Source organism: Canis aureus, chromosome 34 (genome assembly GCF_053574225.1).
Source record: "Canis aureus isolate CA01 chromosome 34, VMU_Caureus_v.1.0, whole genome shotgun sequence".
In the NCBI taxonomy this organism is placed as follows: domain Eukaryota; kingdom Metazoa; phylum Chordata; class Mammalia; order Carnivora; family Canidae; genus Canis; species Canis aureus.
The window spans coordinates 29507580-29520541 of NC_135644.1; the positions used below are offsets into that span (position 1 = coordinate 29507580).

The window sequence follows — 12962 nt, forward strand, 5'->3', positions numbered from 1 at the left end:
CATTGTCTCCTGATAAACTGAATCAAGGACTAAGAGGCATTCACTGTTGGAAAGAGGAGAAATGATGAACACACTGTAAAAATTAAACCCAATCATGTTTTGAAAGTTTAATATACTTTTTATAAAACTGAACTTGCAGTACTGAATACATGAATTTATAGTTCTGTAATCTAAATGACCTTGCACATTTAAATAATTATTAATTGCATGCCAGAAAATGCAATTAGCTTGAATCTAACTTGAATAGACTACGTACAATGTAATTTAAGCACAAATTCTGAAGTAGAGCCCACAGAGGTGCTGTGTCAAGCTGAATTCTCTTTATAGTATGGAATTGTAAAAAATTTTCATAATACAGGTAGACTATAAGCCACCCTCTCCATAATCACATTCTCTCCCCAACAGAAGTAATTCATTATTGCCCCATCCTCTCTAGACAAATAGGCTCTTCAGTACTGAGACAACTAAATACATTTCTTAGTATTTAAAGCTACATATAGATGAATTTAAATCCACATAAGAATTTTTCAGAAGTAACTAATGATAAAATATCCTTATTTTTAATTTGCATATATTTACAAAACTGTATTCACATATTGCTGAGAATGAATATTTCAATTGAAGATAGGCATTATCAAAATAATCATATCTCTTTTATTCACATCATTTTGATAAATAGAATGAAATATTTTACCATGACAGGAGCTATACCATGAAAGGGACTAGTTTCTAGTTGTTAAGTAGAATTATTCAGTTCAGTGAACAACATTACATTTTGCTTTCCAACAGTCACCACATTGGTGGGCTGACAATTATCCTGGCTTCAGTTGACTTTTATTCTCTTTGATTTGAGCTCTTATAACTTCCTGAAATGGAAATACCAGAGGTTTATGTTTTATTCAGTCAATAAAATGCATAACTTTTCACTGCTGAGAAAACATGTCATATACAGATTGAACAAATGTTACATGAAATCACTTTGATAAGAAGTCCTGCAGGCTGAAATATATGAAACGGAGATGATCTTTCTTGTAATGATCAGTGTCAAAAAAAAATCAGCAAAAAGAGAAGAAAAAGCAATTCTTTATTTTTATCCAAATATATCAGACTTCATAATTTAGTTTCAACAAAAACATAGAGTCACCATATAATGTATCATCCAAACCAGGACATTCTAAGAGTGAAGGGAGTGCTATTATTAATTACACAGGTACGACAGGTATAAACTGGAACTCCCCTGGGTAAACTGGGACCTCTGATCAACTTAGCAATACGGGCTAACCTGCAATTACATGCAGAAATCATACCTTTCCCATACATATGTGGAAAAGATAAAGGAATAGCATCATTAAGAAAAATTAATTTTGGCAATAGTGTTTCTTTCTCATTATTCAGACCTCTGTTCATGTATCTCTTCCTCCCTAAGCCAGTCACCTCTTCTAAAATAGTCAATTCTTATTCCACCCAGTCATTTTTCCATTTTGCTGTCCTGTTTTCTTCACCTTAAACTGATATTTTGAGTATCTGAAATCATCTCATTTGTGTTCTGTCCCCACAGGGCACCTCTCCACTCTCCTACCAATATGCAATGTTCAAATGGGCAGCGACCTCCTCTAACTTAGTTGTAGCCAAATTTCCAGGAGCTAAAACTACCTAGGACATGAAAGGCATGCAAAAATTTTTGTTGAATGAATGAGTGAATACATTCGGAGAGTTTGTCTTTGGTCCCATAGTCTCCTTGGTACCAAAGACAAATTAGAACGACTCTCCAAATTAAATTATGGCTCTATTTAGTTTTAAGTGTTTGGACTAAATGATCTATGGAGTTTCTTCCACTGATAAGAAATATCTCATGCCCCTTGGACCCCTTTCTCTCTCTGTTACTATTTCATTTCCTATAACCAGCCATGGGATCAAGGGGTAGAGCAGCTAACTCTATTCACAGTGGATGAATGCTCAAGGTTGATCATTTTGCCAGTAACAATTCCCTGGGATATGTTTGCACCTACAGAATTTGGTTGATACAGAGGTAGCCAGACGGTATTATTGTAGTTAATGACAGAATTGTTGATGTAATTATTTTCCAATAAGAAAATCATCACAGGATTGCTAAAAAATGGGAAATGATGAGAGCCCAAACCAGTCATTAAGGATAAGTAAGGATTTTGATATTAACAAGGGGAAATAGCTTAATTCTGAACAGACTTACAGTGCAATGCCCAAAGAAATTTTATAGGAAAATCCATGGTATTTTGATAAGGAACACTTAAAAAATTTCATAAAAGTCTCTGCATTCCAGATCTCTATTTCATAGGTGTTCTTCTGAGCAATAGTTTTTATTTCCACTAATGAGTAATAAATATCAGACCTCGGGGTTAGAAAAATAGTACTGCTAAAATTACTTTGGTAGGCCAGGGATCCAGGACACCAATAAAATCATGGTTACCAAACAAACAAACAAACAAGCCCACATGGGTAAAATATCTTCAATTCATCTAATTTAAAATTCTCTCGGGTATATACATAACATTCTTCCTGAACAGAGTGACAGGCATGGGTGGGATAGTTTCCCCAGGTGCAGAAAAAAGTCTGTCCTGATACAATAAGTGCTACAAACAAGAGAACAGCATTAAAAAAGAGACTCATTTAGACATACGTATTTTAAGCATAAATATTTATCATCTGTTTCATTGTATTGTTGTATCTCCTCAAGAATAAATTATTGGTTTTTAAAATGACAGAAATTCCAGAAAAAGGGTGGAAATGCTACCAACTGACTGTTTGAAACAGGGACCATTAATCATGTAATTTCAAGCAGATTCTGATATATTCAAAGTAAGTTGGCTACTGATGGCTACAATGATTCAGCATTTGTTCAGAGCTCATGTTTGTATTAGATCATATACAAAACAGATTTCCAGGCTTCAAGTTGTCCAGAAAAGGACCAATTCTCAAATTAACTAATTTTCACCTAGTACTAGCAACTTTTAAAAATTGTAAGAAATTTTTAGCATACTGGTATGCTCTACAATTTACAAGTTAAATACATGATGGTTATATTTATGTAGGGCCATAAGTAGCATAGACTCAAGTGACTCCCTCATATAAAGTACAATTGATAACCTCCCAGGACCTTAAACAGCAGAAAACATTAAATCAAATTTTAAAATGACAAATAATTTAAGGCTAAAATATTTGGTATTAATAATTAATGCCAGAAGCCTTCCTAGCCTAATAAAGTAAACATGCACAAGAACTACAACTTTGAACAAAACATCACAATTTTATTAGATATATATGTATGTGTGTGTGTGTGTGTGTATACATATACATATACACACACACACACACATATATATAGTTTTTATCGCCCTGAAAGCTATCCACTCATGTTTGGCTTAATACATATGTTAGAAATGTCGTGAAGAGTACCACCTCTTTAAATATATATATATATTTTTTCCAGAATATACAATATAAATATACCATATATAAATCATGCCATAAAACTAAATGCAAAATTTGCACATTATTGCATGCTTGATGTGATAATACATGCCCGTTAATAAGAACTTTCTTACGATGTCCTCCCTTTACACAACTTTGCTTTCTGCACAGTGGCAATACTTGGGAAGAAAGGGTTCTCAAATATGCATATGTGACTGGGGAGAAAAATGTGCCTTTCAGATTCCTTCGAGGATTACCTCATCAGCCAAATATTGGACTATTACTAATTCAAACAGTAAATAATGCCTACGGGGGTGTTTTGTTATGTGAATCGATCAGAGTTCATTTTTCGTAGTTTGGCTGGGAGATTCCCTTCCATCCTGGCTGCTCCTCCAGCCATCTTTTGAAGCTTTGGTGGCAAATCAGCCACTGACTGGCTCATGGGGTCAGACAACATCTTGGTGGTTTTAGACACCAGTTTTTCCTCTGAGTTGCCTGGAACCGAACTTATTCGTTGAAGTTTCATGGGCAAATCTCCCAAGCTGTAGGCTTTTTCTGAAGTCGTAGAACTCATCCTCAAGAGTTTTTTGGGAAAGTCTTCTCTTCCAGTAATTTTCTGCAGCTTAGATGGAAGTTTTGTTGTAATGTCATCCAGTCCATCTAAGCACTCCACAGAATTATGTCTTTCTTTGCTGTTAGTTATGGCTGGTGCTATTAAAGGGGACGACATAAGAAGCATCTCCTCCTGTTCTTTCACACTATAGGGTGGGGTGGGGACTTCAAACGTCGCGTGGAATTGGGAGTAATCAACTTTAAAGAACCCTTCTTCTAAGGAGATAACAGGAAAAAAACGATGACCCCAAAGAACTTCATCTTCAGTGTAAGATGTTCGAGCTTGACAAGTCATCCCTACAAGCAAAAAGAAAATCTTTGATAAATCATGCATAGGAGAAGGATATATGTACAGTCAGTTTGACCTAAGAAATTCATTTTGCTTTCTTATTTAAGCTTTGAACTGTTTATCTAAGTACATGGAATAAAAGAATATGTTAAAGGTTAATAGTTGTTATGCATATACTTTCTCCTAATGAAAAACACGGGTGACTTTCACTGCACATGTTTGGAGGGCAGTACATCAAGGCATAATTAATTGCTTTTTATCCAAAAACTAAAGTAAAAATGGAATAGACCAATTTCAGAACATGTATGTCTCTAGAAGAAGTGGAGAAATCACAAAATCATTGTGATTTTGCTCATGAAGCCATGTGATATATGAAGCAAACCTGATTTCGCATCCAAACGTAAGAAAGATACTTAACTGAGTATAACTCCTCTTCTGTAAAGCATGGAAATACCTGCATCACAGGGACTGCTCTGAGCATGAAATCAAGTAACATGTACAAAAGTGTAAAATGTGTCGTATTAAAGTCCTAACAAAGTTGAGTAAATATAACTATCCCCAGTATTTGCTTAATGAAAAAAAGTTGAAAATATTTTTATACCAGATAATGGAAGGTCACTGTGGTGGTTCCATTCTTCTGGACCCTTAAGGCTTGATGAACTTTTGCTCAAGTCTTAGAAATCTATGCTACAATCAGTAATCTGCGATGTTACCAATTTTATTCCTGCTATAGGAACCTCTGAAACTGGATGCTGGATATGAGAGCTAAAATTTTGCTACTACACATTATGTTATGTTACTACACATTATTAGCAAAATTATGTAAAATTTTGCTACTACACATTATGTTACACATTATGTATCATTTACCTCATGCTACTCTTATTTACTCAACCATATTGTCTTCAGAAATCATATATTTAGAGTACGTTACTATTAAATCAACCTCTGATATTAAGATGTGAACCATGAAGTACATGAATACTTTTAAAACATATTATCAAATTTCAGTCTTATTTTAGTTCAAAGATGTAATTTTCTGTAAGTTGTAAAATCTACTTTCTTCTACTTGTACTATCAGACTTCTAGTAGAGCCTATTGAAGTGTAAAATGATAGACACGTTTTAAAAATGCACCTCTGTAAAAATAAGCATAATTTAGCCAAATAATGATAGTCTTTCTGCTTACATTTTTATTCTCCCTCTGTCAGTTTATAAATAATTTCTACTGTGTTTATGCCTGGAATAGTCTGGATAAAGGGATTTCTCTCTGACTAGTGATCACACATACGATACCAGAAATTAGGATAAGTGCATACTTGAAAAGCCATGTTGAAGATAATTTCTTCCCTAAATCTTTCCAAAATCTTGCCTTTTAAGTATTAGTCATATGTTACACTCATATACCATCTTTTCCCAGAGTTTTTAAAATAACTATGCAGAAGATAAATGCCTATCATATCTCAGGCACTGGGTTAGGTGCTTTCTGCATATTATTTCTAATTCTAAGCATTATTCTAACAAGAAAATATTCTTATGTCCAATTTAAAGGTAAGGAATATAGTGTTCAGAGAAATGACTAACTCTTGACCTTCCCTGGGCACAGATCTAGGAAGCTGTAGAGAAAATACAGTATTACTCCAACTTCTGGGGGTTTGGTTGTTGCTCTTTCTACTTTGCCATGTCTCTATTATTTTAGTTAGGAACCCAATTCTAAACAACCTATCAAATGAACTCGGTGTCTCTCATGAATAAATAAATAAAATCGTTAAAAAAAGGATGTAGGTACACAAATACAAACATTTCCAACTCAGCAACTCAGTTTTTAAAAAATTATTTATTTATTTGTTTGTTTATTTGGGAGAGAGAGAGAGAACAGAGGGAGAGGGAGAAGCAGGGTCCCCAATGAGCAAAGGAGCCAGCTAGGGGGCTCTATCCTAGGACTCTAGGATCATGACCCGAGCTGAAGGCAGATCCTTAACTGCCTGAGCCACCCAGGAGCCCCTAAGATTATTTTTCTTTTTAAAATATTTATTTAAATCCCAGTTAGCTAACATATAATGTAATGTTAGTTTCAGTAGTAGAATTTTGTGATTTATCACTTGTGTACTCCATGCTCATCACAAGCGCCTTCCTTAAAGATTTATTTATTTATTTACTTATTCATGAGAGACAGAGAGAGAGAGAGGCAGAGACACAGGCAGAGGGAGAAGCAGGCTCCATGCGGGGAGCCCGACGTGGGACTCGATCCCAGGTCTCCAGGATCAGGCCCTGGGCTGAAGGCGGACACTCAACCCCTGAGCCACCAGGTGCCCCACAAGAGCCCTCCTTAATGAACCCATCACCCATTTAAGTCATCTTCTGCCTGCCTCCCCTCCAGTAATTCCCAGTTTGTTCCTCTATATTTAAAAGTCTGTTTTATACTTTGCCTCTCTTTTTTCTTTCATGTTCGTTCATCTGTTTCATTTCTTAAATTTGACACATAAGGGAAATCTTATGGTATTTGTCTTTCTCTGACTACTTATTTCACTTAGCGTAATCCTAACTCTATCCACATCATTGCAAATGGCAAGATTTTGTTCTTTTTAATGGCTGGATAATATTCCATTGTGTGTGTGTGTATAATATATATTTACATATATATATGTATACACACACACACACACACATACCACTGCTTCTTTATCCACTCATCAGTCTATGGACATTTGACCTCTTTCCATAATTTGGCTTTTGTTGATAATGATGCTATAAACATTGCAGGTGTCTCTTTGAATCAGTATTTTTATGTTCAAGATTATAGTTTTTAAATCTGGTTTCAACTCAAGATATTAATGTACAGTCAACCTACAGATACTAATATTAAGCCACTGTAAGCTGGATAAAAGAAAAATGCCTATGATGGTCAATCTGCAGGTCAGACATATATATGACAGACTTCTTTTCACAAACGTTTTCCCAAAATGATGTTGAAAAAAATAAAATACAATTGAAAAGATTTAAAGGAAATAAATACTGTTTCCTAAGGACTTGTGCATATCATAGTACTCTTCCTTGTGGAATTCTTTATCTTATGCTTCTTACTCTAAATCATTTTTAAATAATCCATGCTTAGATTCATAGTTACAAATGTCATTTGAATCAAAATAAATGCAGGTAGCATTAAATGCAGCATTATTCACAGGGCACTATATGAATGCAATCTTAACTGGCAATGGGACTGTTTGCGTACTTTAACCAGATTCCAGACTTGAACAAATGTGATGAAAACTAACACGAGCTCATCTCTGTGGAAACTGGTAAAGCAACAGATGCTGCTACTGGAAATAGCTGGGACTTTTGATCCTTAGATGAAAAACATTTTGTGAAGAAAAGATTTATTCTCTGTATTAATTCTTAGATTAAAAAGCTATAGATTGCTGTTTAATGTATTCCAGCACTACTGTGTTGATTGAAAATGATAGAGGCAATGGAGTCTAACCTTTGTCCCCTTTTGACTTTCCCCCCATCCTGATTCTACCATTAAGCTCCTCTTTAACTGAACACTCATTCAAATAACGAGTCTGAGAGCTTTTTAAGTGAAAATGGCAAAGCGAGTTGCTATTTGACAAGTTATTTCTATTTTTTTTTATTTGACAAGTTCTTAATGAAACTTTCAGAATACCTACAACTCAGTTATTTTCTACTCTGCTGGTCAGAGGTGGGTATGAGATGCTTAAATAGAATAGAGCTACAGGCCAAGGGGAATGTCCAGATGCTGTGACACAGAAAACATCAAATAATCAATAACTTCTGCACAGCAGAGGCTTTATCTAAACCTCAATATAGAAGTTGCTGAGACAGAGAGAGAGAAAACTCCTATAAGGTGGCTGTGTTTTATGTGTGCACTAAACAAAAGGGGAAAAAAAGACAACCTCCTTTAATTAAGCCATGTAACAATAATGATATGCAGTAGTAACAAGTAGTGTTCCTATAGGGCTTACTGTGTGCTAAGGATCTTTCTATTCTAAGCACATTGTACAGGTTATTTTGACTTCTCACAACTCTAAGTACTTGAACCCAGCTCCACTACTAATTAATGTGGGCCCTTGAAAACAGCTATTAAATCTTTTTAATCCTCAGTTTCATCAGCTGTAAATTAAGACCCACTTCACTGATTTTACATAGAAATTGTGAGGGTTAAATTATATAAATTGCACATACAATAAATATTGCTCATTTTCTTCCAGAACAGTCCCTAAATTCAGGCTATCTGACCATGCTACGAGTTTCGTTTATATGCATACACACAACTGGAAATTTTAGTCAAAAAATATATTATTTTTCTTCATCAAATCTGTCCTTTTGTCTTTTTTTTTTTCAAGTTGGCAGGGTTTTTATAACTGAATCAATTCATAGCTTAGCATGTGCAGCATGTGCTATGTCACCAGCAATTTCCTATTCGGCCCTATGTTATTGGTCTGAGGCTACTGAATAAAGTCTGTAGCTGTTTTTCCTCTAAAGTGCTCCTAAAATTTTGCGCATCCCCCAAGATATCATAACTGTGACGTTCACTTGGCACTCTTTGCTTGCTCTCTGTTGTGTTGCACTGAGCTGAACCCAAGTTTAAATTATAAACTTTCTGAGGAAGTATATGATGTTTTGTTTTGTTTTGTTTTTGATCTTGCTTATAAAACAAAGACACTGTGTACACCATTGTTCAATAATACTAAGGTTATGGCATCAGACTCCTCTGGGATATAGGTTGCAAAGCTATTAAGAATATATAAATTGCTTTCAGAAACTGCAGTTTTCAAATAGATGGAATCTCTTTAAAGCTCAATATATTCTGCTCAGACACTTTAGAGAAGAGTAGAAGTTTCTGGCATGCATTCAACCCAATATTATCCTCTATTATTTACAAGCACTTGGTCTTACAATGTGTTCACAGACATAAACTTGCCATTATTGCTCAAGCTAGGTCAAAAAATTGTTAAAAGGTCAAAAGATAAAAAGAAGAAAAAAAAAACTCCAATTATATTTGTTAGAAAATGAAGTGTCAATGAGAAATTTAGCAACAAAGATTTCAAATGTTAAGTTTCTCAGTTTCCAAGATGAACAAAAGAAAGGAAAATAGATTTTTAATGACAACAAAGAAAATGTTAGATTCCCCAAAAGGAATATAAGTACAGGTGTGAAGAGTCAATGGCAGGTAGAAAATATGACAGATAATTCATGATCATACTGCTAGAAACCTATTTAAGAGACTCAGGGTAGTACTAAGCCAAAGAACATGGGCTTTGAATATGAACTTGGGGTTGCTGTGGTTTTAACCATACACTATTAGTAAGATTTTAGGCATATTATTGAAATTATCTGAATCTTAATTGCTATAAAATATGGATAGTTATAAGGGATAAAAATATATAATTTATAAAGTTATTATTATTACGAGTTATATAATCTATGTAATGGGTCTACCATGTTACCTGGTAAATAATAAAGGTAAATAATTGCTAGCTATTATCAATCATTATTGTTATTGGGGCTCCAATTAGTTAAAAGGTCATTTTAGATATATTTTGATTCTTTAATGATAACTCTAGTTCTCAGAATCAACTCCAAGCTAATGAAATAAATTTTTCACTGTTTCTATTAATTTGACATAAACCATGTTGTCTATACTTATTTGAAATAAGAAGAAAGGCCTATTCGTACATGCAATATAAACAGAATAATGTCTGGAACGGTCAACATGGTTTACCCTGCACAAATGTGACTGACGTTACCATAGTCAATATCTCCCTCAAAATACAATTAACTTCTCTACTGGGTTGACAAGGCACTACTTTCAGTTTTCCACTCTCAATTCCTACAGAAGTATTTCAGAATTTAACCAATACACTTTCAACTGGTTATCACTGCCTTAACCTAATAGTGAAAATGTTCCATTCTTAGAGTATCTCTTTCTCTCTTCCTTTATGGTACCTATTAAAAACATGTTTCTCTGCACTGACAATTAAAGAGCCAGAACAATAGCTACCTAAATCTATCCATTCTATAGTTTTTCACTAAAAATCATAGAATGATTTTTCTAAAACTGATGATGTAAATATAATGGAACCAAATTACTGTTGGGGAATACCCTGCATCATTAGACTGACAGCAGAAAAGATACCTTTCAAAGGGTAAATATAATACACTTCTTGCTTAAAAAATTTTTTTTTCAAATAATGCTGGAATTTAATTATTTTGAAGAACATTATCTCTAGTCGTAGGGAAGAAAACTTTTTGAAATACTGTCTAAAGCAGTAACAGACATGTCAGCTTTTTAAAAATGTTACATACAAATCACAATAATTAAATGCTTGCATTATTCCCTGTTTTTTAAAGCTATTCCTAGAACTTTGCTTTAAAATGTCATTCATAACCACTTTGTGTGGTGTTATGAACTGAATGTTTGTGTCCCCTTAATACATAAGTTGAAATACGAACCTCTAATGTGATGGTACTGGGAGGCAGGGCCTAGTAACTTTTAACATACATGATATTTAAACAAAATAAAATTTAACAAGAAATAAAAAACAAACCACAAGCTTATGAGCCTATCTTCCTAGTTCCTTCAAAATCTAGTTCTAAGTGTCCATTATAGTTTTATCTCTTTAAAAACTCATAACAATAACTACAGCACCTAGTACAAAAAATATGCTAGATCCAAAGTATCTTCTATAAATAGTGATTATCTCTACCATTCTATGAAGTATGTATTATTCTTTTTCTCATATGATAGATAACAATACTGAGGTACTGGGAAGGGAAATAGCTTGTTCAATGTCACATGACAAGACATGGTGATAGTCAAGGTATAAAGTCAAGCCCTCCAATTCCAGAAGCAGTCTTTTTAACTTCTGGGATATCCTCTCCAATGTTCTTGAATAGATGGGTTTCCCCTTAATAATTAGTATTTTCCAAGCATATTACTTGGTCCATGTTGTATCAACTGCTTGAAATGTCGTCTTTCATCCCTCCACCTCTTAACATCATTTCTCATATTTAAAGCTTAAATCAGATGCCATTAAATGCCATCTTGATTTTTCTATTCTAATTTGTCTTTGAAATGCACTATATCATCATGCACACACACACACACACACAGGCACATACACTCACACTTCTCACCCACTAGGTACTATAAATATCTCAGTGACATACATAATAAACTTCATTCAGTGATAATACTTAACATTTATTGATTTATTAAACATCTCCTTTCTGCCAGGCACATGCTGCATTACAAGATGCTATGGCAATGGAATCAAGGATCAACCTACTCAACCTCTATGTTTAAACCTAATCTTGAAAAATGGGTACAGTTTATTACACGGTGCCTGTCTACATGTGAGAAGGATACACTCTAGGATGGGTAAACAGCATATGCAAAAGCACAACCAGCCGCACCCGAATTTAACACACAGTTCTATTTGTCCATTCACTGTGGTTACAGACACGTATCAGATTAGAAGAAACTTCTCAAGGGAGCTCTTATCCATCTTGGCATCTCTAGTATCCAACACTGTGTCAGGTATTAGGTACTCAATGCATTTTCAGGAGAGATACTAGGAGGAATGGAGGAACAGAAAGAATGTGAAGGTTAAAAAATGTCAGTGCCGGGGAAGTCAACTTTTTGAATGATACAGAAAACTCCCACACTGGTCAGTAACCTCCCAGATTGCCAGATCCACTAGAAGATGTCACTGACAAAAATGCAAGGGATATAATTATACAAGAGCCTCTTATTTTGATTAGTGCGGTAAGGCAAGGGAGAATATAAAAATAAATTATATATAATCAGTATATAAAATATGAATGAACTGCACAAAGAAGAGAGACTTGCTCATATTCAATGATAACCAGTTAGTTTTTTCCTTACACTTTTGTGAAAAGATACACTGACAGATATATGTCTAGATACATCTTCTACAAGGTTAGATTTATTTGCAGTTAGCCGTTAAGCCACATGATAATTAAATTAATTGGATATTTTTATATACTTGAATATGTGACCTTTAGTTAAATCTAAAATTTTGGTGAAATTTCTATCCCTCATGCAACTGTAACTGATCACCTTAGAAAGTGCAGTATATCTATTTTTACCTGACAGTTTAAAACTTGTTTTCTTCCTAAGTCATAAGGCTTACTTTTTGTATAGGCTGCTACATCTTTTTCAATCTCAAACTATAGCTATTTTTTAACATCTTCTTTGGCAGAAATTCAAATATTTTTTTGTTTGCTTGCAGGCTTAGAACAGAGCCTGGATAAATATTTGCAATTCAGCAGTTATTCTGGTTCCATACTTTGCAGTAAAAAGTCAGAGGAGTTTGCTTCTAATTTTTGCTCTTAAGTTATTTAGAGAATCCAATTTAACTGTAAAATAAAGTCTCTATAATTTTATGGACACTTACTGAGTATCTTTTATTCTAGATGTGAAAATGCCAGTTTGCAGTAATAATTGTAAATCTATGATATTTAGCACATGTATTTTAAAAGAAAAATGAATGATTGGCATGGACATGTACATACAAGTCTTCTGAAATAACTGAATTTTCAGCCGCAATATAAACAGGTGTTTAAAAATT

General features: G+C 34.1%; 1 protein-coding gene across 2 annotated transcripts in view; it reads right to left on the reverse strand.

Moving 5' to 3' along the window:
* Positions 1 to 1065: 1065 nt before the first annotated feature.
* The window catches only part of KCNJ3 (potassium inwardly rectifying channel subfamily J member 3), a 139282-nt gene continuing 127385 nt past the window's right edge, over positions 1066 to 12962 (reverse strand). The window contains exon 3 of one of the 2 annotated variants that reach the window (XM_077882990.1): positions 1066 to 4356. In XM_077882990.1, the coding sequence (XP_077739116.1) occupies positions 3770 to 4356 (587 nt within the window). In that variant the 3' untranslated portion in view covers positions 1066 to 3769. The remainder of the gene's footprint in view (positions 4357 to 12962) is intronic. The other variant, XM_077882995.1, reaches the window with a different exon arrangement.